We start from the raw sequence: 24,872 nt of genomic DNA on the forward strand, positions 1-24,872 counted from the left end.
AAATAGAGCAGCTAGCCAGTTCTGTGTGGTTCAAGCCAGGTGCTCATTGCAAATTCAGTAGCGTGCACTGGCAAGTGTCAGCGGCAGAGAAACTGAAATTACTGAAATTCTTATGCCAGTGTAATTTGCTGAGGGCGATGCACTGAGGGTTAAGGCAAATTGTGCATGTGTTGAGGATTATAAAACAAATTAAAATGGAGGCTAACAAAAGGAGTGCAATATTTATGCCTTTCTTCATTCTTTTCACTCGGTGGTACTCAATCAACTTCACAGTCTCTTAAGGTGGCATGGGGACATTGCTATTGTGTACATTCATTTGCTCTTAAAAAGGAGGCTCAGACATCCTAGGCTACAGCATTCAACTGATTCTGGTAATATTTATCAGTATCACCATTAACCCATCAAATATTTGCAAATAACTATTTCTTCTAGTCATGTGAAACATCAACATCATCAAAGCATAAATGCAGAAAGTTTTCTGTTCAATGCATTCCACTTATCTGCTTCAGTTTCAATATTCCAGCCCATTTTATCATGTTTTCTTCCACTTTCCCTTAAATTTATTCATTTGTGCATCCCAGTTATACAAAAGTAGAAATGTATTAACCACCCATGACTTACTGTAGTGGAGTTCATTACATGGTGTAATGCACTTAACGTTTGATACCCAATTTACCTCAACAAATATTTTAAAAAGTTTCCAAGTTATTCAGCACCCCACTCTATGATCACCCAGCACGGCCCAGTAACCAAATGGGTTATCACTTTGTGGAATGGGAAACAAGTCCCTGATGTAATATACTCTTGGTTTGTATTCCCAGCCTTCTGCTGGCAAGCCCTGTCATGGACATGGATGGAGAGGCAAGGACGTGTGCCCATGTCTCTGCCCTGCATGCTGTGTCCAGCGTTTCAGCCCTCCTGCACAATAAATTTAGCTTCTGAAGTCAAGGTGTGCCCACCTCTGCTCTGATGTGGGGTGGGAACCTCTATGAGCAAAGAGGACCAAAGAGCCGACAGCAATCGTATTTTCAGTTGTGGCCGTGAGATTCACCCAAGCCTGCCTGCAGGGATTTGGACCTCATTGTAATTGAGAGCCCTTCACGTGTTTGGCTGTGAGAGGCAGATGCATGTTGTCCTCACCCCTTGGTGGCAGACTGTGAGAGGTGCCTGCAAGAGTCAGCCCTCACTCCTGCCCACCCATGGAAACAAAGCAAACTGGTTTTGGTTTTGTTTGGGTTTTTTTTTTTTTTAATTTTCTGTCTAGATTTGAGCAGACTGAATATAGCTGCCTGGGACTCTAAATATAAACCCAAGCATTTACTTGCATTTCACTGTAATGTGGAGATGTTTTCATGCGGGTTAAAGTCTTGGAGCTCACAGACGCTCTAGGCTTGCTCCACGCAGCACTGCCGGAGATGACCAGGACCCCACCAGCCTTCATGTCACCGTACAAACCAAAGGACAAAAAAACCTTGCAACTGGCCTCCAACAGTTGCAGTCTAAGCGTAAAACAAGTGACAACAGATGGGATCAGGCAGACGGGGGAGTAGAGGGGGAAAAAAACAGGCAATATTAGGGAATGTGACAGGCAGGGGTCTCGGCACATCGGCAGCCTCGCTGTTGTCAAGTTTTTTTGTAGGCATCGCATATTAGGGTTGTATTTGGAGAGTTGTAGATTTTACACTCAATTTTCTGGCAAGTGAGCAGTGAGCCGCTGCCAGCTATAAAGCATCTCGGAAATGAGATTAGTTTTCAAATCTATTCAAGTAATCTTCTCATTGTTATTTCTCTGAAAGGTAAAGATGTAAGGGCCAAATCCTGATCTTTATTACACAGAGTCTATTTTAATATCTCCATCATCTGCCATTGAGCCACTCCAGATTAACAGCAACGTAACACCAACGTCAGCATCTGGATCTTCAAGAGAATCACGTCAGTTTTACATCATTGCAATCAACGGTTTAAAATCGCATTGCTTTGGATTGAGAAGATTTTCCCATACACAAAGGAGGTCAGAATCTGTCCCTTTTTCTGATATTAGAGCAGATTGGGATCCAAAGGATCATGTCTATATTCCCAAGGAAATTCTTGTATAGGATCAATAAATAACCTGATCGTGGTAATTGCGATTACACGTTATGAATGGCATTATTAGGATTTACATTCCAGCTGCAGCTATGAAGCAAGTCAGATGAACAAACATAATACCCAGTCCCGGTCCACTTCCCTTACTCTGTCATTTTTATAGCTGCACGCATGCTGCAGGTGCTGATAGTACACACGTCTGACTGTAATCCACGCGTTAACCTGATAGCGCACCAATTCTGGGAGAGACTGCCTCCAGCAATCATTGCAAGCCTGGTTAAAGGAGCAGAATGGGAACGTCAACTAAACCATTGAAAGTTACGTTTTCTAATAATGGAAATGGGATCTGTCAGGCAGGTTTTTTGTTTGCTATTCTCTGAATTTTTTTAATTTTTTTAAAAAAGTAATACTGAGAAATGCCTTACAAAGACTAACACTAATGTATGTATTCCTCAGTAATGAGAGGTATGAATGGCTGGGTCTATAATCCCTTATAAATCTTTCATTCTATAAACTGCCCGTTAGCATTATTCTTGGTAATGGAGAGCTATATGAAGTTTGTAGGTCCCTTTTTTAATCCCCAACTTACTGGGCAAGACAGAAAAGAACTGATTTAAAGTGGGAAAAAAAATTACTCCCCTGGAGAATTACAGTACAGCCACTTGCTGGCAAATTAAATCACTTTTCTAGCATTTAATATTGAAAATACTTTCAATCATTGAAGAGCCTTTAATTTAAGACAGTGGATGGCAGGGATGTAATCGAGGAGACCAGTCTAGCTGATCTGCCTCAGCACAGGGGCTGGACCAGATGATTTCTTAGAATTTTTTCTAGTCTGGCATTCATATGAAACAGCTCTGGTCTGCCTACACCTTCAAAACTGCCTGCATTTAAGACATAGGAAGATACCCTGTTGCCAGCAAGAATTGTCATTGAATTCCAGTTCTTCCAGTCCTGAGATACAATACAACAGGGTTGGACTGCATGTGGTGATGGACCGAAATCAGAAGGATTTACCCAAGGCAGTTACCACATGGGATGGAGGCAGAGACTAAATAAAATACAATCAGGATTCAGTCTATCACCCAGGACCACACAGAAATAATAGCACAGAAGGAGATTTTACAAACTAAACCATCACTGTATTTGTGTCTGGCTTTTCCCTGCTGGAATTCAAGTTTCTTTAATAACAAGGATTAAGGGCAAACCTTTAAAGAGAGTTGGGAGCGTGAGAAGGCAGCAGACAAGTGCAGCAATTCCTTAGGTCTGCGTACTCACTTCCTCTTTTACAGCTTTCTGATCTGGGTCCACACCAAGAGGTCTCCCACCCTGGCAGGGTATTTGGGCACAAAATCACCCTCTTTTCTTGTCTGTGCATCCCTTGCTGCTGAAAATACCATACTGGGGTAGCCCGCCGGCACCATCCATCGCTCCCCGCGCCGCAGGTACGCTTTCTCCGAACGGCTCCCTGGGGAGCACGCACAGACACACAGACACAATGAGAGCCTCCGACTGGAAATTCAAACAAAAATATGGCTGTCTACTCCAAAAGGCAAACTCATTTACAAAGGTCATCTCTGTCGAGGAAGAGTGATGGGTTACTCCCCTCTTGGAGACGACTGCTGTCGCTCCTCCGCCGAGTTACATTCACGAGCATAGTTTTGAAAAAGAAGAAAGAAAAAAAAAGAGAGAGAAGAGAAAAGAGACAAAAGCTCGGCAAGCCCCCTATTCACAGAGCTAGCCCCGCACCTCCCCTTCCCCTCCTCGGCTAAAAGCAGCTTCAAAAGACATTTACATCTTCCCCTACCTTCGTTCTCATCGGAGACAGAAGCCCTTCCATTTTGGTCCGATCCTCATGCCAATCCTCGTCCGCCAACTTAGTCTCTCATCCCTGTCTCAAGCATCCCACACGAACAGGAGCATGTCAGGGACCACCAGCGACACCCTCACGGCAGCTCGGCCAGCCACCAACCTGCCAACTTGCAATCCTCAGTTGCGTGGAGCACCGTTCCTGGAGAGACCTTCCTCCCTCTGCCTCCTCTCTCTCTCTCTCTCTGCATAATCTGCCTGCAGCTATGTTTGTACCATCGCGGCTGACAAACGATCCCTGCCTTACGTAATGCATTCAGCACAGGACAAGCGATCCCAGCCCAGCCGCGGGGATCCGGTCGGCGGCAGCGATGGGAAGGTGTGGGACTTTGCCCTGCCTATTGTGCCACTGGGTTTAATCTGGTAACGTCCCCGCACGGGGCTGGCGGCTCATCGGCTCTCTGCACTAGCTAGGAAAGCTCCGAGAAAACTTCGTCACCGTGGAAAGATTGCGGATTCCCTAGGATTACTTAAAGGGGTGTATTCCTGATCCCAAGCTTCAGCCTGAGAGGTTTTCCCGCTCGGGAAACACCAACAGTTGGAGCATTTTCTGCTGGGTGCGTTTGCTGTCAGCGAGTGACCAAACCCATGAAAGGGAGTTCCTGTCAATTGTCAGCCGGGAATTGAGGGAAAGAAAGAAAGAAAAGAGAGGGAAACAAAAGGAATATAGTCTTGCAAAGTTGGTCAGCAAAAGATACTTGCTGAATGCCTTTCTATTACCATTTTAATTCAGATCAGAGCATGCCTTTGTGGAAAATTCCCTAATTTCCCCCTTTTCCTGCATTTTGGTTTCCATCATGGAGTGATGCTGGGACTGAATGTCTTTCAGAGAAAATCCGACTGGAAAACAGGCTTCAGACCTGCAAACATATCAGCATTCAGTCCACAGGGCCGGGCCAGACCAGACCAGTCCAAAGTAAAACCCCTCTGAAACGCCATCAAATGAGCACCAGCTGCCCATCACTGCTCCAAAGGTCGGCTCCCCCCCGGGGCCACCCCACTTCCTAACACAGACACAAATAAAGCTCCCCTTCCCTGGCCCAGGGGATAACCTTCCACATACCAGTACCCAATTGCTGTCCAAAAAGGAAATTAAAAACCCTGTTACACCACTAGAACCTGATTTTCAGTGTTAGAAAATCGCTGTCAGACTGGTTGGAGCTTACCACAGGTGGAAACTTGTAACGCCCTTTAACATCAGTCTTCTTTGATGCCCCAAAGCTACACACTCAGGGAGAGCCACCGTCTGATTAAGGCACTGAGCTGGGATTCAGCAGATCTGGTTAAACTCCTGATATTGTCACATGTTCCCTGCATGACCATGGGGATTCACCTCATTTAGCTTCACCCTCTAAAACGCTGCCCTCTGGTCCGAGCCAGACACTGAGGTTCCGGCAAGGCCAACGAGAGAGACAGGCTCCTTCCCAAAGTGATTTGCCCCAAATGTCCGAAGCCAAGGAGAATCCTGTTCTCAGGTCCTCTGTGGCTCCTCACCCCTCCATAAACCTCTTCTCTTGCCATGGTTTCATGCTTTGGCTGCTCAGAGCAGGGGCCATCTCTGCCCAGATGCATCCTTCATCCTCAGCACAGGCTCCTGGAGGTTACACCAATGTGGAGAGGGTGCGAGGAAATATCTTCATGGTGCTGTATGAGGGTGCAAAGTCTGGGATGACCCCAGAAAAGGGCATGACCCCTGCCCTGGCAAGCCCCAGCAGAAGTGCACCCAGGCAGTGACACAGATCAGGGTGTTCGACCCCACACATCCCTTTTCCTCTCTATCTCTCCCTTCCAATCCTTTCGACCCTGTAGATCTTGCAGTTTTAGGGCATTTTTCTTATTATTCCTTGTGGGGTAAAAACTGGGAGGGGAGGTGTCCCCCTACAGTGATTAATATTAATTTCAAAGATAATTAACTGTTCTCAGCCAAACTCAGCTCCTTATCAAATGTGAACAAATCCGATCATATCATATTGAAGGCAGAGATAAGTTTTCCGGAGCTAAAAAGACACTGTATGATGCTGGCAGGCTCATCTATTTCTTGCTGGATGTATATAAATATATTTTGCTATTGGTATTTACAAGACTTCAATAAGTGGCTGAATAAATGGCAACAGGAATTCCAGCTTCCGGTAAAACACAGCAATTGTGATTTTTCTGATGTACAACATCATGCCAGACTCTGACGTGAGGTTTACAAGTCTGTGCCTCTGCAAAACATCCTCTCCTCCAAATCGTCAGGGGAATTTGACTCTCCAAAGTGTCAAGAGGAATCTAAAGTGTCAAGAGAAACCTAAAGAGAGACGATCATTTAAGAATTTTGGAGATCTTGGGCCACATGGGCAAGCTCTAATGCAATATGATAATGTGGATGGTGTACCCACGGTAGCATACGAACACGCAATTCTCTTTTAAAGCTTGGTTCCGCTTTGAACTAGGCTAAACCACAGTGACTCATGGGGTTTCCTGTGTTATCTCTGTTTACAAGAAAAAAAAAAAAAAAAAAAAAGGTGGTTTTCCTAAAGGCCAAAAGAGTAATTCAGTCTGGGACCAGAAAAGCAAGCCGGGGCCTTTCCGGTTCAGCAGCACTCAAAGCCTCTCTGATCTGAACGGATTGGAGAATTGTGCTGATACTGCATGAGTCAGAGCAGAGCCCAGCTCAGCAGGACGAGCAGGAACAGGAAAGGGGACGGCGCTGTTTGAGCAGCACCCATGGCCATGGCTGTGACCGGCAGCGAGCCTGCCTGCCCAGGGAGCACCGGCTGCGACCCCCAGCTGCAGCCCAGAGGATGCTCGGGGCCCCTGGGTGAGTTATGAACCCCCCCCCCCCCCAGGGTTACCGTGAGCCACAGCTGAAGTGGTGTGTGACAGCGAGGTCTGTCCACATCCACCTTCACCAGTCACACCAGGAAAACCAGCTGGCTCTGCCCGGGCAAATTTCGATGTGGTTCCCTGGGAAGCATCAGGGCTGGCAATTTCCAGCAAATGTGAGCTGGAGTGGCCATGGATGGATAGGGATTGTGCATCGTATGTTGTCCTCCTCTCAGTCTCCAGGCACAAGGTAGGACTTGAGCTCTACTGGTATCTGGGCAGATACTCTGCTTTAGCCTGTGCAGCCACCAACCTGTCCTTCGTGTGCTACAGCAGCAGGACGACCACCTTCTGCACACATCCAGCCTGTTTGCAAACCCCTTTCACATTGAGAGCAATAACTTTACAACTGTGGGAGCCGGAGAAGTTTATCCTTGTTTTAAAATGAAAGTTTTAGTTGCTGTAGCCAGGAGAGTGGTGCCACGACAGAGCGGTGGTCTGACACTTTGTTCCTCCCCTGGGCTGCAACTCATGGCAATGCTCAAATTACCGCAGACTTGTTCGACAGCCTCCACTCCTGCGATTTTCAGATCAAAGGCACAACAGAGGCAAAAGGAGCATGTGAACACTTGCTTTCTCATCGTCTTTCTGGGGAGGGGAGCAGCATTTGACTCAGAGCCTGGTCAGCTACACCCAGCGTATCTCAGGTTCTCCATCTGCAGAAGAGGGGACCCACTTGTCTGGTTCGCATAGATGTTGCAGAGGTTCACCCTGTCCTGGATTCAACCCACCTCATCCTAGAAGAAATGTTTAAGCTGGCAATATGATTACTCTTGGCTCCTTAACTAATCATGGGAGTGAGATAGATACCTTGAAATCCCCTCATATTGTCATAATCTAAATGTCTGCTGAAGTCTAGACAGCAGACCAAAGTAGATGTCTACCTGGAGCCAAAGTAGACCTTGCCTGGATTCAGCCTTGGATGTGAATCTCTTTCTAGGTTCTGTTGACTGCATTGACAGACCTCCATGGACCGGAATGAGAGCAGAGGTATCTGCTGACATTTAGCCAAGTAGACGTAAATGGCTGAATTTAGATGTCTGACTGTGGAGCTGAATCTTACCTCAGGTACACAGTAGTGGGGAAAATGGCCCAAAAAAGCCTTATATTCATGGTGGGTGTGTCCAAGCCTGGATAAAACTTCTGTAAATTGAAACCCTTCCTCACCTTTGGGGTGGGGATCCCAATACAGAGCCAAGTGGTGCTGCCTGTAACAGTCCTGAAAAGCAGAGGGAGTTTGGATATGGACCCAGTCTCCATTGCTCTGATGCAAAGAGCTGCCATCACCTCCCGCCTGCCACCCCCCAGACCTGCCGGTGGCCAGGACAATAGGCGCTGCCACAGCCCAGCCGTATCTTGGATGCATGCCACCGGCCGACCTCGCAACTGGTCATTTCATCCGGCGAACAAAAGGTAGCATCACGGTGTTGCCATGGCGACATCCCGCCATCCGAATGGCTACGGCATCATGTAAGGGAGGGGAAAACATCCCAGCCACATACTGGGGCTGCGCTGAAACGTATCTTATATTTAGAACAGGCGGTGCGGGGAATACTAATGAATATTTAACACTCGGAGCGTCTTCTGTGCTTGTTTTTTTATTTTTGTTGCATACTTTCTGTAAGTGCAACATTTGCCTCCAAATTGTATGAATATTATTGCTACTGTGCTTCTCTCATCACCGCTTCTCCAGATTTCCCCCGCTTTTCGTTTATCTTCTGTGAATAAAAGTCAAAACCAGCACACAGCTCTCACAAAGTAGTATTTGCAAATCAGGACTGACGCCTGCAGCAGGTCGGGGGGTTGAGGAGGGAACTGGGAGGTTTGTGTCATCCAGTTTCCCAGCCCAGCTCTGTTGTGTTTAGATTGTGACTTTTACTATAAGTCTACTGATATGATAACAAAGGCAAACTCTTCACGGCTTATCTAAAAATGGGTAAGATTTGCTTATGTTCTAGAAGAACCAGTCCCTTTTATGGTTTTTTTTCCCCCCCTCATTAAAAATAGCTGCTTTCAACAATTAATTCTCTGTGTTGTGGGGGAAAAAAACCCCTAACTTTGTTTCATTCATCCAGAAAAAGCACACAACTCAAAATGTCCTGTAACTCCTTTCTTCTTATTTTGTGTGGGTTTTTTTTTTTCCCCTAAAGGGTGAATGGTGAAATAAAGAGGGCCAAACCACCCAGAAGCCCAAATTATGAACATTTTTATGTGCTTTTTTATATGACACACAAAGGCAAAGGTGCTGGGCATGGCGGTGAGTCCCACCTGCTACTGCCAGGGCTGTGCAGGCAGACTGAGCACCTCCTGGTGATGAGCAAGATGATCATTTGAGGATGGCAAGGGGAATCAAGACCTGCACTGGCTGGGGTGGCATGGGGCATAGGTGCCCACCCATCTGGGTGCAGCTCGTAGCGCTGCCTGCCTGGGGGCTCTCCTGTCTCCAAGCGGTGCGGGGACGATGCAGCAAGGCTCGAATTGCAGGTTGTGCTGATGGCTGGGTGCATCCTCGCTGGGATGGCACTACCTCTCCATCTCCTTTTCAGCTATAGATTAAGTTATAAACGGGGTTAAAAAATGGTTAAAATGACTTTGTTCTGAAGTAATCTCCTGGCATATATAAAGCTTTGTTCTCGGAAAGGCCAGATTCTCAGCAATGATTTTTAGAGTGAAATGTGCTCTTTTTACTAGCCAGTGGCAAGGCATTGGGGTCTTTTTTGAGACTAGCAGCACTGCAAAAGCTGCTGGGTTCCCGAAAGCTTATCTATGTGCTTACTGCTTGGTACCGCTCCAAGGCACCAAGGATACAGGCGCAATTCAGCTGGCAGCTTTCTCGGTGATGCAAGGGGAAGAATTATGCTGTACTGGGTGTGTTGCTTTGGCAGCACTGAGAAACTGGAGCTGTGTTTATTTGTTGCTGGTTATAGGGTGTGTTTTCAAAACCGCGAAATGAGGTTTTCCTCTCTAAGATTGCCGGTGCAGTCCTTTGAGATCTGCCACGTGGCTTCAGAGGGAGAGGGACCTGCCTCTGGGGAAGTAAACAAGGGGCAGACCGGTGCTCTTTGCAAGCTGTTCCACTGATGCAGCATTTGCATGAGTAAGTGTTGTCAAAATCATTTGCCAACTTACCCTTACCTGGCACCAATTCTAGTGAGGGCTGGAACACCAGTTACTTTTCTGGAGTTCATCTTTAAGACCCTAATGACCTGCTTTTTCCAGAACAGTTATGCTTTTTCCACAAAAGCAAAGCAGTACGATGAATATTAAAGTCTCAAGGTATTAATAAAATCGATTTAGGTGCCTTCCAGATTTGGAAGGCAGACATAAAAAAGTCATATCTGAAGATCTTAGGTCTCTGTACAAGGCTGAGAGGGACTGACAGCAAAGCCAGTTTAGCATCCTGTCCTGCTTAGCATGGCCATCAGGGTCTGTCCATCCTCCTCCAACAACTGGAAAGCATTTACCTCTACGACACATCAGTGATCTCAGCCATTATTTTCATGATTCCTGTTAAGTCAGTGTGGTAGTTTAGGAAGGAAAAGCTACCTCTCGACCATGCAAGTAGATCACCCCAGCAGAGATGGAGACCACTGCGTTTGAAGAAGAGATCATCTGGCTCAGCAGGGTCTCCAGGGCCAGGCTCTGGCTTGGTGACCTGGGCAAGGCTCTGACCACCTTGTTTCTCGTTGCCTCTATCCCAGCTCACCAGGATGATCCACAGATGCTTTGAGGATCCATAGATAAAAAATGGGAGCTAAAGAGATGAGGCTTACAGACTCAAAATAACTGCTGTCCAGAGTCTCTGCCCCAGCAGAGGAAATAGTCTCTGTCTGCCCTGGCTCCCAGCTGGTGCAACCACAAGGCTGAGCATCCTGCTTAGTCTTCTGTTAAAACGTGTGCTGGAAATACGATGGGTCTTCCTTCCCTAAGCAGTAAGTGGAGCTATATTTTCCTTTTGCTGCTAGGTATATTTGCTGTTCTGGATGTTAACAGTCAAAACACATACAAAGCCTTTTATTAGAGCACTAGGTCTATGTATGCATTTTCAACAGTCAGATAGATGATTTATTCATCCACTTCAGTAACCGTTGAAACAGGGCACGATGTTTGCTACAGTGTAGAAAGCAACAAACGGAGTGTGTTTCGTTTGCAAGAACAAATCAACAGAACAGGATAACAGAAGCTGTTTTTCCAATGTAAAGGACTCCACCGCCATCCCTGTTAGCATCTTTGTCAAATTAAACGCAGTTTCCCAAAGCTACAACTCCGCTAAGGCATGGCTATTATGCTCTTGGTTAGAAACCTGATTATAGCTATTTTATGTCTGTAGAAAGACAATATCTGACACAAGGTGACTCCCAGATACCCTGCAAATGTTCATAAATGCACTTGATGCTCTATAGACACGTCTCTCTGTGTATTGGGAGAGGAGGTGCAGCTCTCACAGGGCAGGCAAGGCATTAAGTGAGAAATAGCCATTTCTCTGAAGTCTAATGTCATTGCAACTGTGCAAATCCTGGACTGTGGTCGTTTTGGCCTGGGGAAGAGGGGAAAGGGAAGGAATGAATAGAAGTGCTTGGGATAAAGCAGAAATAGAAGACAGGGGTGAGGGGAAGAAAGGAGTTGACAAAGTACAAGAGAATAATAATAATAATAATCTGGGTCTGCCCAAAAGCAGTCCTGTAAAATACTATTACATGCTGAGATTCTTTAGTCTTCTTTAAAGGCTGGGTCAGTTCTGAAGCAAATCAGGACCCCCAAATGAAAAGAGCAACCGGAGACCATCTCTTCTCTAAAATGTCCGTGCAGTTTTGGTCCCTCTGAGGGTGAAGGCTGGGGGAGAATTTCGCAGCTGCCCAGCTCTCAGAAGATATATAGGTATGAAAAATACCCTGTAGGCAGGAGGATCACCTGGATGACAGAGTCCAAGGTAGATCCTGCACACCCCTTATTTGATGGAGACAGGTTGTCTCACAGGACATGATCAGATACCTAAAAACAGGACCCAGGGAAACAAGCGACACCTTTTTCCCCCATGATGATCCTACATTTTTTCATTTTATGTATTTTTTATCTTGGTTTGTTCAAGCCCTAATAAATCCCACCCTCTTGCACCCATGAACTGTTGGTAAACTCAGAATCATCACTATCACCGTCAGGTTTACCTTCTGGCATAGGTGACTGACAGCCCTCCCCTTACAGCTCATCTGGGGCCCCCATCATCCCCCAAATAAAATCAGTGTTTGGCTGATGCCAGCAGCATGTTGCTGCCTCATGCTGTAATGGATATTTCTAGCTACACAGGTGTACCTCCTTCAGCAGCTGCCTGTGAGCCCCTCCTTGGGTTCCTCTCCTCTGTGAGCTCCAAGCCTCCCTGGGGATGCCCTTTGGCTGACCAGCTGTTGGTCACTGCATGTCCCAGCTGTGATGGCTTCTGAGCAAGGTTTCATTGGCATTGGAAAGAAGATGAGGGTTAAAGAGACTCCGAGGTTGGGGATCACCTTTTTCTTCCCTGCTTCAGCTCATTTAAACTCTTGATCCTCTCAAACCCTTTCACCCCCCAGATTCAGCTCTTTGGGGCAGGAGCTCTAAGTGTCTGCAGAGGTGCTAGCCCCTTTTGAGTGCTGCTCTCACTGCATGAGCCACAGCCATACAGATATTCTTCTAAGAATATTTCTGATCCTAGGTCTCCCTGCTGTCTCATTTCTCCATCTTTACTGGGCTAATGGGACATTTATCCATCTCCCAAAATGTCAATAAAGATGTAAAATAATGATGCTGGCACAGCATCTCCAGCAAGGCACAGGAGAGCTTCTACATATAATGAATTCACATCATCAGCCTGTTTTCAGCCTAAGCAACAATCCCCACTTACATCAAAGCCTTATCTAAATTAATATTTGATGCCGGAATTCATGCCACTATTAGACGCTGTTAAAATTCAGGGACCCCAATCTTTCTTCAGCTGGAAACAACAACAAAACTCACTGAGCTGGGTCAGTCTTCAGAGGTGGGATTCGTCTCAGCTAACTTCAAATGTCTATGGTGTGCCTGGCTCCAGCTCAGCTTGTTCATTATCATTTCTTTATAGTAAGTGGAGTGAACCGGCACTTCCCTTGACCTGCGTTAGGATAAGGTGACGCGTGTCCTAGCTGCTGAACAGAAATGCATTTTTTGTGTTTCCTGTGTCACAATCCTGGCAGAAATAAGGATGAAAACAGCTCATTAAGGTTTCTGCTCATTATCCTAACACTGTGATTGCCCGTCTGAGTTATCCTGCATGCAATAAGAAGGGCAGTTACCGAACTGGTGGAGCTGAACTTTTAAAAATGGTAGATGATATACAATATGGGGAAAAAGCTAAAAAATTGTGGTTTAAGGAGATGGGGTCAAATTGTACCAGTTGCCTGAAACCTGCCTGCTGTGCATGATATTTGCAAAGGTTCAATAAGTTAATCAGTTAATTCACTTTACACTACAGTCTTAGCATCACCTGGATGTAATGACTGCTGGAAACCCAATTTTTCTAAGTGTTTCCTCACCTGCTTTTTTTATGCTACTACATTTGCAATGTCATCACCACTTCTTAACAATCCTTCCCTCTTTACCTTACTTTGCTTATTAAAAGCAATTTAAAAGGCAGTATCATTCTGCAAACACACCACTGAATGTCTGGGGAAGGATTCCATTCAGTCGAAGAAAGAAATCTGTTGCATGGGGGTTGTCTCCTATTGATTCAAAGGAAGCTGATGTTCATCTTCTATTAGCCCTTACAGGAGTTATACAGACGTAACCCAAGGTATTCGTTACGTGTCTCCCTAACCCATAACAGGTAAAGTCTCCCACGGCTTCCAGGGGGATGAAGTTCAGCCTTACAACTGGAGGACTGAGCTTTGATCCTCCTGAAGAGCTGTAGCCAGGACTGTTACAAACATTGATCTTCAAAGCATCAGCACGATCAATACAGCCGGTGCTGTGGTGCAGTTATTGACGCTGGGATGAGTGAAATAAAAGCCAACCACCTGACGGCAGCGATGGCATTTCTCCATGAGCACTGGCCTGACTTGTGCCTCAGGGCTGACGCGTGGGACAAGAGCAGCTCCACGCTTCATGCCCTGGCCAGGGCAATGCTGCGGTCCACGGGGTGCAGCACGTGGTGGCTCTTACCCACGTGGAGCATGATTTCTGGTGTGTCTCCATGGGAGAAGGGAGCCCACCTTGGGGATGCAGAGCAGGGACTCAGGTCTACTCTCCCCTACCTTGTAATCCCGTGAGGGTTTAGAGCAAGTTACGTTGCAAGCCCTTATGCACTTGTTTTTATCACTGAAAGTGAAGATAATCTATACCTCAGAGGAACATTCCATGGATAAGTCAATTAACCATGAAATCACAGATGGAAGATGCAAAAGAAATGCAAAGGATTAGTTCTGCAGAGCAACCCTGCCAGGCACAAGTACATTTTTAGATCCCTTTTTTTTTTTCCTAACTAAAAATCGCTAGCAAGCTGCTCCTTATAGTCCTGATTAACCTGTTAATGGGGTATTCGTACCAATACCAGCTACATCTGTAGCTGACTGTGGAAAGGTGGGAGTGAGGCCACCTGGGCAGCCCAGCCTGTCCTGGTACCAGGGCACCAGTGGGCTGTGGAGCCCGCTGCTCTGTTGCCTTTGCCTGGCAAATACTGCATGTCCAAGAGAACAGCAACCTCTCCTTGTCTGTGTCACAGACATCAACCTAGAACAGGCAGAAAACCATATCAGGATGCAGAAAGCTCACTGCTGGTGCTCAAAGGTGGGATGAGCTGAAGGGGACCCCATGTTTTGGACTTTGTGTGAAGTCCCTGGCTCTCCTGGGGCCCCAGGGTAAGATCAGGTATGGGCAGGGTCTTGCTAAGAAGACAGATGCTGCTCCTGGGTTGTCACCTGAGTGCATAAATTGTAGGAAATATTGTCAGCAATAAGTTCTTAATGGTAATGAAATAGCAGTAGTAATGGATCTAATTTCAGGAGAAGCTACTGAACCACTTTTTGCCCATAATCACCAAAAGCATTTTCTTCAGATGTTTGCTGACTCCATTCTCTTTTGTATGGCAGTGGTCTCCAGCAAGGCCAGCACAGACACTGTAGCATTGACTCCTGCCTGGTGCTGTCCCACTGCTATTCTTTATCACTGCTGTTACATGCATCTGCCTTTGGAGACCCAGAACCGGGGGTACGTTCCTGTCCTTGCCTCTCTCTTCCCTACAATGAATCTCTCTACTTCTTCCCTTGGAGCCAGTCTTCCTCCAGCCACAGTCCTTTGAGGTAACCTTGCTGGTGTGCTCCTCAGAGGGTGTCCAGGACATTGCTGTGGCTGGGCTTGAGAACATCCCCTCAAGAGTACTGCACCATGGCCTTCATCCTCATCTTCAGAGTGTGTTTGCCAGCCAGAGCTGACCACTGCTGAATTGCTGTAGTTTCTCCTCAGAGTGTTTTTTATTCCTGCAGGGTCTCACACAGGTAATCTAGAAATTTGTTAAAGATGGTATTATTATGATGATGGTGATGATGTTTAAGAACATCTTTAACATCTGGCATTTTGAAAAAAAATACCCAGTACAGACTATATAGATTTACACTAAATCAGTGTCCCATAGATAATTAAGTGGTCCTCATTTTAAAAGGCTGCTAGAAACATCATTGGATTTATTACCCATTAGTGATAACCACCTGGGAAGTAAAATTATCTCACCCAAGGAAAACTCATCCTGTAGCACTGCAGCCTGTAAGCACTAGTGTCAGACATGCAGGCTATGGTTTTGTGTGGTGATTTATCTAGCAGCAGTAAGTGAAGGGGCTCCTGTCCTTCCTCAGCCTCCCCAAACCCATTCCCCAGTCCCCAGAACTGGTGTGCCTATTTATCTGGGAGATACTGGACTAGAAAAATAATCTCATCTAAGAGAAAAAAACATGAGAGGAAAAAACCCGAAAGTGAATAGAGGTTTATGTTATCTGCCCTGTGAAGAGCAGTAAGATACAGCAGAAGGAGCAAAGAGCCATGAGAAGGGCAAGGCTTTCATCTGCTGCTAGAGAAAGTCTAACATGGGACTCCTGTTGCTGCTTGCAATGTTGTTCTTTTTCAGATCATTGGTGAGAAGTAGCTTACTGTATTTCGTTGTTTGGTTGGGGTTTTTTTAAAAGCAGCTTTTCTTATATAGGCAAAGTCCTTAGGCACACTTGCATTAGCAAAATAATGCTTTTGCTGGTAATTTATTTTGTTAGAAAACTTCAGAAAACTATATCAGACAAAGGTCTCTTTTGCCTTGGGCTGCCCAGCCCAGGAGGGTTGAGCTGTAGATCAAACCTTTACCAAACCTTTAGCAATAAGCCTTTAATAAAGCGGAATAAGCTATTGTGCAGATCAACTGCTTTCCTGAGTTTTACATAGAAAAGAAAAATGTTTTACAGCCCTTATTGTAGCCTCAGGTATCTAACGTTTCAGTATCATTACATCTTCTAAAACACAGGGGTCAAATACTCAGTTGGTTAGATGTTGACAGTCCGCAGTGATTCTGTACTCAGTGCATATCTCATAAACATGGTAGCAATAGGAAAATAGGAAAATACTCCAAAGTGAACAGTCTGCAGGCTGGCTTCATACCTACTTGTCTTAGTTTGTTGGCAACATTTCCAGCTGATGTGAATAGCCCCCTCTTATCCAAATGACATTAGCTTAGACCTGATGATGACATTTCCAGAGCAAATGTGCATTCCTTCTGCATAACTATCACGAGTTCCTTGTCAAACCCATTTTGTTACAAAGACGGGAGAGTGATTGTGATCCAGAGAGGAGACCGAACAGACCATCCTCTTGTTTTCCTGACGGAGAAATGCTAGGCTTATTGGAGCTCTGCCTAGGATCTGCTGGATTTAGAGCAGTGGGCCAAGGACTCTCTGGCCCCCCCCGGTGAGCACTCCTATTGCAGGGCTGGCTGAGCTGGATGCGTGATGACTTCTCACTCACCCTGGTTTAAGTGCAGCCTGTTAACTTAAACCTTTGACAACACTGCAGCCCAGGCAACTTTGCAAAAGGGAACTTGGTTTGCATTGCAGATGCTCAGGATAGCTGTGAGGCTGACACTAATTTTCAGGCATTTCCAGCTTGGTTTTCTAAGCACTTGCTTGTAACATTGAACATTGTTTAGTTTCAAAGCAAAGAGTCTTCCACTGAAGCATCCCATCCTCCCAAGTAGTTTTGCTCCCCCTTTCTCTCCTGTTGTGTTGGTACTTCAGTCATGTCAATAGGTGCTCTACAAAATCATGACCTCATCAAGCCAGGGGAGGGTTTCTTTACATGAAAAAGGCTTATCAGGACAGAAAAAAAAGTGGATAGTCAACAACCTAGTCTCTCAAAAGACTCTTACCAGAAACCAAATGATCAGATACATACATTAATCCTAATTGTGTGTCACCATCACTTGAAAAGCACCTATAGCATATTTCAGCTCTTTTCTGTTCCCTTGTCGCCCGTGGATAAATAAGGTTTGGCTGCAATTATGTGTTAGGACAAACTGGAAAGAAAAAAAGCCCATCTTTCTAAGGAAATACATCATTAGTGTGTGATCATGGCAGGACTTCTATTATTTAAAAGCAACATCTTTCTGCCTATATTTTTTTGACAATAACATTTTTAAAAACCAAATTAAAACCTGCATATTTTTCTACATACGGGTATTGTTGAAACTGTCACACCTAATAAGAGCACGAAAAGACAGATGAAAGCGCCGTGCTCGTTTCTGAGCAGCTGGGAACAGTGCTGAGAAAAGCACAGCAATTGAGATTAAGAGAGAGCCTTCACAGTGCAAGATAACCCAGCTGCTTGGAAAATCAAATCTATTGAACATACAGATTTCATGCAACAAAACAATGCCTTGCTGATAAAGGAAAATAACAATGCTCACGCAGAGTTGTATAGTCTTCGATTCAATTTGGAGATAAATGGGCAGTCCTATAGTTTTCCCCTTTAGAAAAAGTCAGAGTTAGCTTTCTAATTGTGACTATTCATTGCCTCTTTTTGCCAACTCTGAAAGATCAGCTCAGAGATTTTCATTTGAAAATAACATACCCCACAATTTACTGGAAAGGGCACTTGCACAGGGAGTTAGGACATGCAGGTTCCCTTCCAGGGTCTCACACCAGCTTTAGGTACCTCCTTCAGCTCTCCTTCTCCTCCGTCATCCTGTACTAAAGAGACATCAGTGCCTTTGTGAAATGTTCTGATGTCTCTAGAAGAAAAGTGGTACACCACTATCCCATCATTTCTGTACTCCTAGCTAATTCATGCTAAGAAGTCAGGAATAAAAGGATCTACAAAGCTGATCAGAAAATGTTTTTCCCTCTGATGTAACCTGTGTACATCATAAGATGCCATAATTTTCTCTGGAAAACACTGTATGGGCCCAAACATTTTGGCTTTTTGAGAAAACTGGATATTTTCTCATGGAAGTGATACTTGGTTATGATCGTTAAATCTTTAGTTGAAATCTGCTTTTCTATTGAAAAAAGATTTTATGTGATCATTTTTTGATCAGCTCTGGAACAGCAAGCTTCTCTATTGGGATTTTAAATTTTCATTACCATCCAAATATTTCACTTTACCTGCAGTGAATGTTTGGTCCAGGTATAAAGTGTTGATCATTCCCACCCATTCTCCATTCTCTTTTTTGCATTGTGGAAACTATGAACACAAAAGCATTTTTCCAACACCAAGACCCAGCCTTCCTTCCCAGACTCAAGAAATACATCAAACCTTGCACAGGGAATTATAAAACCCGCCTTCTTCTTTACTTCAGGAGACCCTATTTTCAGTAACCTTCTAATAACCTATGAATGCGTACGGTATTAATTGAGAAACTTAATACTTCTGGAATTTTAGTTGGATATCAAAGAAATATAATCGTCTTAATTCCTCTAAATGAAGCCTTTTATTTATGCACTAAAAGATGGCTAATATGTTCCCTCTGATAGCCTTTTGTTAGGCTTTTGGCATTGTAATAACTAACTAGTCATTCCTGTTCTGTTTCTTTCTCCTGGCCAGTTTTTAATCAATGACACAATACTTGAACTTTCACCAAATGTCTCCAGTTTCCCTAACAGCCTTTGTAAGAAACTTTGTCAACGAGTTTGCAAATTCCGAGGAAATCGTTGTTGACCAGTTTTCCTTCAACTCGTTATTGTATTGGTGTGGAAGACTTCAGACAGGTTGTGGGAAGGATATCAGATCACCCAGAACAGGCTGTTTAAGTCACAAGTAGAGTCCCCTGCAAAGAGCTACTGAAGGTGCCACAGTCAGAGTTCCTTCCTGCTCCTGCTTAGACCAGCAATAATATGTATTACAACTTGTAGCCCTGAAATTACCCTCTTGGGATGAATTCCTAGCACCACGAGTCCTTTCTTGAGAGGATATAATTAACAATGTTTTGATTCTCCCTCCCTTCTTCCTGGCAAATCTGGACTCACTCCTTTACATCTTTGCCTTGGTATCCTCCAGCCCTTGAGAAAACGATGTGAGTTTTGGCCTTAATAACAAGCCATGTAAAATCTATATAATTGACCCCCTTTTCTGAAAATATTTCAAAGCTTTCTCTTTAATCTTTGAATATGCATGTGTGGAAGGAATGCCCTCATTTCAGCAGACCCCTGTTACATACAGCAGCCTTCTTGCTGCCATACAGACAGAACAACTAGGGAGTTGTAAGAAATGGGGAGTTTTGCCTCCCAGATGCCCTGCTTTTCCTTTCTGTGTGATTTTATGCGAAGGAGCTCAATCTCTTTATTTCTGAGCAAGGCATCCACGGTGTTACTGCACGTATTATAATCCACATATCCATGCCATACAGGGTGATTGGGTCTCATGTTGAGATCCATGGACCAGTGGTGATCTCTGGGGCTTGGGTGAATGGTCTGAAGTTATTTTGCAGCATCACCCAGGACAAAAACATTTCTATGTCTGTCTGCCAGGACAGAGAGGTTCCCCAAGAAAGTCTCAGAGGTGAGAGTTGGATCTTCGACCTTGACCCTTTCTGGAAGCTGCTCATCAAGAAATGGGAAGTGTTAAGGCACTTCTGCCTTTGTTCAAGGCATAAGCTGTCAATGTGGCCATTTTCCGTTGCGTATCATTTGACTTATTTCAGTGCTAGCTGGTCAGATTCAGGGCTAATCTCTCATGACTTGTCAGCCTAAGTCAGAGCCCACTGAATCCACAGCACCTCCCCATTGATCCTGAAGAGACCTCAGAGCAGTGCTGGTGTGGACCTGAAACAAAGGAGGAGAGGGTGTTTGGAGGTTGTTTTTTTGGTTTTTGGTTTTTTTTTTTATTACTTGTGAACATTACTGACCTCAACATGAGCTTTTGTTGCTGCAGCCAAAGGCAGAGTTACACCTGTGTGTAAGATCTTGCTAGTCTCCATGTGTTAGCCAAGTTTTCCCTGCTCTCGTTCTTGGGTGGGTTGCTGAGAGCTGCCTGATCAAAGGCAGCAGGCTTACCCCCATGTTTTCTGCCAGTTAATATTATTAAAGAAGACATCTACAAACATTGCCTCCATGTCCCTTTTCCAGGATTGGGGTCACCATGGGAATCTTGTGCAACTGATTGTGAGAACTGACGGTAGGTGCCATTGTGAATAAAGAGAGAAGACAGCTGCATTGTAAATGGGAAGGAGTGGGTTTTCTGTAGAAATTTTGGAGGAGAGCATTCAGATTAATCTATTCAGATATGACTCATGCCAAAAAAATCCCCTGAGAATTTCTGGGGATCCATCCACAAGCCATAGATCTACAGGAGACTCTGTCAACCATGGATGGAAAATCACAGTCCTAAGTTTTCATCACATGTCTTTCCCAGCTTCTCACAGATATACTTCACCAAAACCTTTCTTCTCTTTCCCTTTAACAATTCCGTATCATTCAGATGTCAACCTTTTCTCAAGCACTAGACCACGGCTCGCTCACCACTTGCTTACATTGCTCTATCCATCGTCCCCCTTCTACTATCAATCCATCTAAAATACTTTGTTTATTCTTCATTCATTTATAAAGCCCTGTGGTTCTTATGCCTTTATCTGCCAACAGGATTGAGAGAAAGGATGCTGGAAACAGACTGTGCTTTCATATCTGTGACTGAAACCTGTCTTATCCAGTTCCAGAAAGGGACTTCCACTTCTGCATCCTTTGGAGCCAGTCAGTCCTTCTACTTGTTAAAAGACAGCTTCTCCAAGTCAATATTACTCACGTGTTTATTCAAAATCAATACTGCTTATTACAGCTTCTGCAATTGTGTCTCACTATTGCTGTCACCTAGTTAGCTCACAACTTTCCTGGCAGACTCCCAGCTTGCCGTGGAGTGTTGGAGTTGCAAGATTGAGAAAAAGAGATCATAAAGTCAGACAGAAATAGAGACCTGCTGACAGGGGATGTCACATAAGACAGGTTGCCAAGAATTCCCTTGTCTGCTTCTCATTCCCTCTGCTCAGACACATACGGCCAGATGAGAGACAGTGATAATCTTTGAAATCTCTGCTTTACTCTCAGTTTTTGCTTTCCCTCCTGAAAGACAGAAGTGATAACTCATACCTAGTTCAGGGGTCACAGTAAGGATCAGCCAGTGCTCAGGAAAAGGCACCATCTAAACCGTGCGTAATATTTTTATACCTTGATGCTGGCCCTGCTGAAGCAGATGGCAAGCTCCCATTGACTTTAATGAGGACATAAAAAGCCCGTTGTGTGCACGCAATATGTAACAGCTCCTTTTGCAGCCCACACACTGTGAGTGTCGCTTTCCCTTTTGTTGTCTCCATGGACTGAGGAAGCCTCCACTGACCCCCTGTGGAAACCCAGCCTTGTCCGTATAGAGCTCGAGAAGAGTGGAGGTTAAATTCACAGCAATGGCAGGGTCTGCTGTCCCCCCGATCCTAACTGACCCCAGGTGGGAGAGGCATTCAGGTACCACAACTTGCAGGTGCCACAAAGCATCAGGAGACCCAACTCCAGAGCCAACCATGAGGGGCTATAGGAGGATCTCAGGGCACCGAATTACGTACCATTAAAATGGCAGCTGAAAGTCAGTGTCAAGTAATGAAAAACGAGATGCTGGGAGAAAAAATAAACCTGCCTACGTGTATGCAATGATGCTTTTAAAATGCTGATATCAGTCATGAAAGAGATGCTGGAGACACTGTGGGTAGTTTTCTGAAAACATTGGCTCAAACTGAATGGTGATGAGAAAGGCAAAGTGAACATTAGGAAATCTAAGGGAAAAGTATTGAGAATAAAATGAAGACTTCATTATACCATTGCAGAAATCTCTGCGCATTCATATTTTTAAAATTCTGTGTTGTTCTGATGGCTTCATCTTGAAAAACTAGAGAAGACAGAGAGAGATGAGAGGCAGAGATGATCAAAGGTGTAGAAGGGCTTTCACAAAGCGGAGGAAACTGAACAGAGAACTTTTGGGCTTGGAAAAGTGATAAAGAGGATCTAAAGATAAAGGTCTGTAAAATCACAAATAGTGCAGCAAAGAGGAATAGAAAAATAGTACTAATTTGTTTCTCATAATATAGGAGATATTAGGCATGAAGTGATATCATCACATTAGTTTAAAATGAACCTAAGAGAGCACTTTTCATACAGTATGTCATTAAACTTAAATCTATTGCCAAAAGATACTGTGGAGTCCAAGGTGTAAGTGATTCAAAAGGAAACAGGTAAAGGAAACAGGTAATTTTAGAGAGGTTAAGTCCTGTCATGGCTGTTAAACACAAGGGTCCTGCTGCAACTTTTAGCTTAGGAAGACAATTTATTCCTTGCTGGGAAGTACTATGACATACATCCTTATTCTTGTCTGTAAGAACCCATCAGTGAACACTGCACATTGGGCTTGGTGGCTATTTACCCTACAGTTGTGGGGTGCCTCATACACTATAGACCTTATCCTATGGAGGTAGCACAACTGCAAAACACAGTTCTCTCTGATGGCAAAATAAAGCCTGGCATAAAAAGACATCCCTTGTGTCACCAGGAGAGCTGCTGTTCCCCTACATCAGCTGAGGACTTGGCTCATGGGTGGCCCACGAAATAAATGCTTGTGTGGAAGCTTCCAGTGAAGACCCCTGCCCCTTGTGTCTGCAAAAGGCAGGAATAAATACATATATTCGTAACCTTTCAGACTCTATCCTCATTTTTCCATTGATTACCTTAAAAAACAGGGTCTATTTATACACATTACAGTCTATAACTGTCAACCTTGTGACAAATCACCCACCCAGTGCCTTGTCAATGATGCGGAAAATAGTAGGCACATAAACAGATCAAATGAAGTGGAAGTTAGACGGTACAATGGTGTCAGACCATAGCCTTTGATCTTTAAAGGCCAGAGGTCAAATCTGCCTGCACCGAGGAGTAAAAATGACTTGGGGAGTTCACCCTGGTATGTAGGGAGCTATGAACCAGCATCTCTTCTTGGGAGAGGTGCAGAGGTGGCAGAGGTAAAGCCTGGGCTGCATGTGCAGTTTTGCACTCGGATTGCAGGAGCTGTCTAGTTAGAGAAGAGCAACTCCGGTGGTGGTAGCAGCCTACCCGGTCAGGAAGAAGGTAAGCAATTTGAATATCTGGGAGAAGTCCTATAGGACTAATAGGAGGCTTGTGGGGAAAAGATGCTCCTGTGTGTGGTATGATTCAGTCAGGGGATAGGGGGGAGCAGCACCCAGAACTGCAACCAGGAGAACCTCTTTTGCTCTTTGTTTTGTAGCAGTTTGGCTTTACGCTGTCACTGTGGTGCGCTGGACAATAAGCAATCTCAGGCTAAGTCACTTCACTACTACTTCACCTGTGTTTTTCTATATAATGAAATGCCCTTGATTATTGGGGGAGAAATAGGTTATTTTCAGACTAACAAAAGCACTGGCTTTTCCATCCCACCCAGGGAACCATCCCTTTTATTTATTTTTATTGACCCATTCTTCTTTTCCCATTTAATTTACAATTTGACAATTGCCACTAACTGCACCTTTAACAGTTTCTCCTGGCTGCTTTCAACACATGAAAGTTAAATACTGGGACAAGAAATACATTAAAAGCCATGGCAATTTTAAACTCTTGCAGACTTTTTTTTTCCTGCAAACCTACCAGCACGCAACCTTAACATTTTCAACACCATTACCTCTTGCATTTGATAAAAATACATTTACTTGGATGCTGTGCAGCTCTTGCCGTACAGAGAGGAGAGAAGGCAGGACAGGCAAGGCAGCCCTCTACCACTCCCACTGCTGCCCCCATGGATGGCAGCGCTGCCATTGCTGCCCTCGGACAACGTTGAGCATCGGTTGTATTCTGCACCGGATGAAGCATCAGGCGTGCAAAGGGCCTCCATGTTCCTCAATTTTGAGGTCCCCCCAGGGGAGCTCATAAAACTCTTCACTCTGCCAGAGTGGCCAAAGAAAAAGAAATGGCATATTTTGGATTCCAGCCTCTGAGGGGGTAAAGCACTTGTCCTTCTGCTTGACAGCAGACCACCTGTTCTGCTACACGCAGTGAATAATCAGCTCCACGCAATGTGCATTCACTGTCTGGGATTAATTCTCTTGCAGTCACGTGTGCTTAGACTCAGCAGTCAGGTACAGCTGCCGCCTCACCTAGGTTGTCATCGCTGCTTATCAGGTAGGAAGTTCACAGCCTCTGATGATGGCCCAGGGGCTCCCAGCAAACATTTTTTTCAGTGATGGTGAAGTTGATCTGCAGTGCCAACACAGAGCAGCGTTGAGCCATCTGGCTGCACAGATGCGGTGGGGCAGAAAGGAGCCCCTCATAGCACCAAGGGACCTCACAGTTTATCTGGGGGAGGGACCTACCTTTCTCATGGGACCCTGACCGACCTCCCAGACCCTTGCCTCTGTGACCCACCACTGCAGTGGGACAAAGGGGCAGGTCCCCAAACTTTCCCTTCCCTTTACTCCATCTAGAAAAAGGGACAGTCAACATCTAGCTCTGAAAAAAACACACCCTAATATGCTCTGGAAA

The 24,872-nt window shown here is 45.0% G+C and overlaps 1 protein-coding gene across 3 annotated transcripts in view; it reads right to left on the reverse strand.

The window, feature by feature from the left end:
* The window catches only part of FRMD4A (FERM domain containing 4A), a 382,867-nt gene that overhangs the window by 290,483 nt on the left and 67,512 nt on the right, over positions 1–24,872 (reverse strand). Inside the window, exon 1 of one of the 3 annotated variants that reach the window (XM_054813273.1) lies at positions 3,893–4,114. The exons of the other annotated variants lie outside the window; for them this stretch is intronic. Coding sequence (XP_054669248.1) covers positions 3,893–3,925 — 33 coding nt within the window. The 5' untranslated portion in view covers positions 3,926–4,114. Of the gene's footprint in view, positions 1–3,892; positions 4,115–24,872 lie in introns of those variants that run through there. 3 annotated transcript variants of the gene reach the window in all.

The sequence above is a fragment of the Grus americana genome, chromosome 1, assembly GCF_028858705.1.
Source record: "Grus americana isolate bGruAme1 chromosome 1, bGruAme1.mat, whole genome shotgun sequence".
Classification (NCBI taxonomy): Eukaryota; Metazoa; Chordata; class Aves; order Gruiformes; family Gruidae; genus Grus; species Grus americana.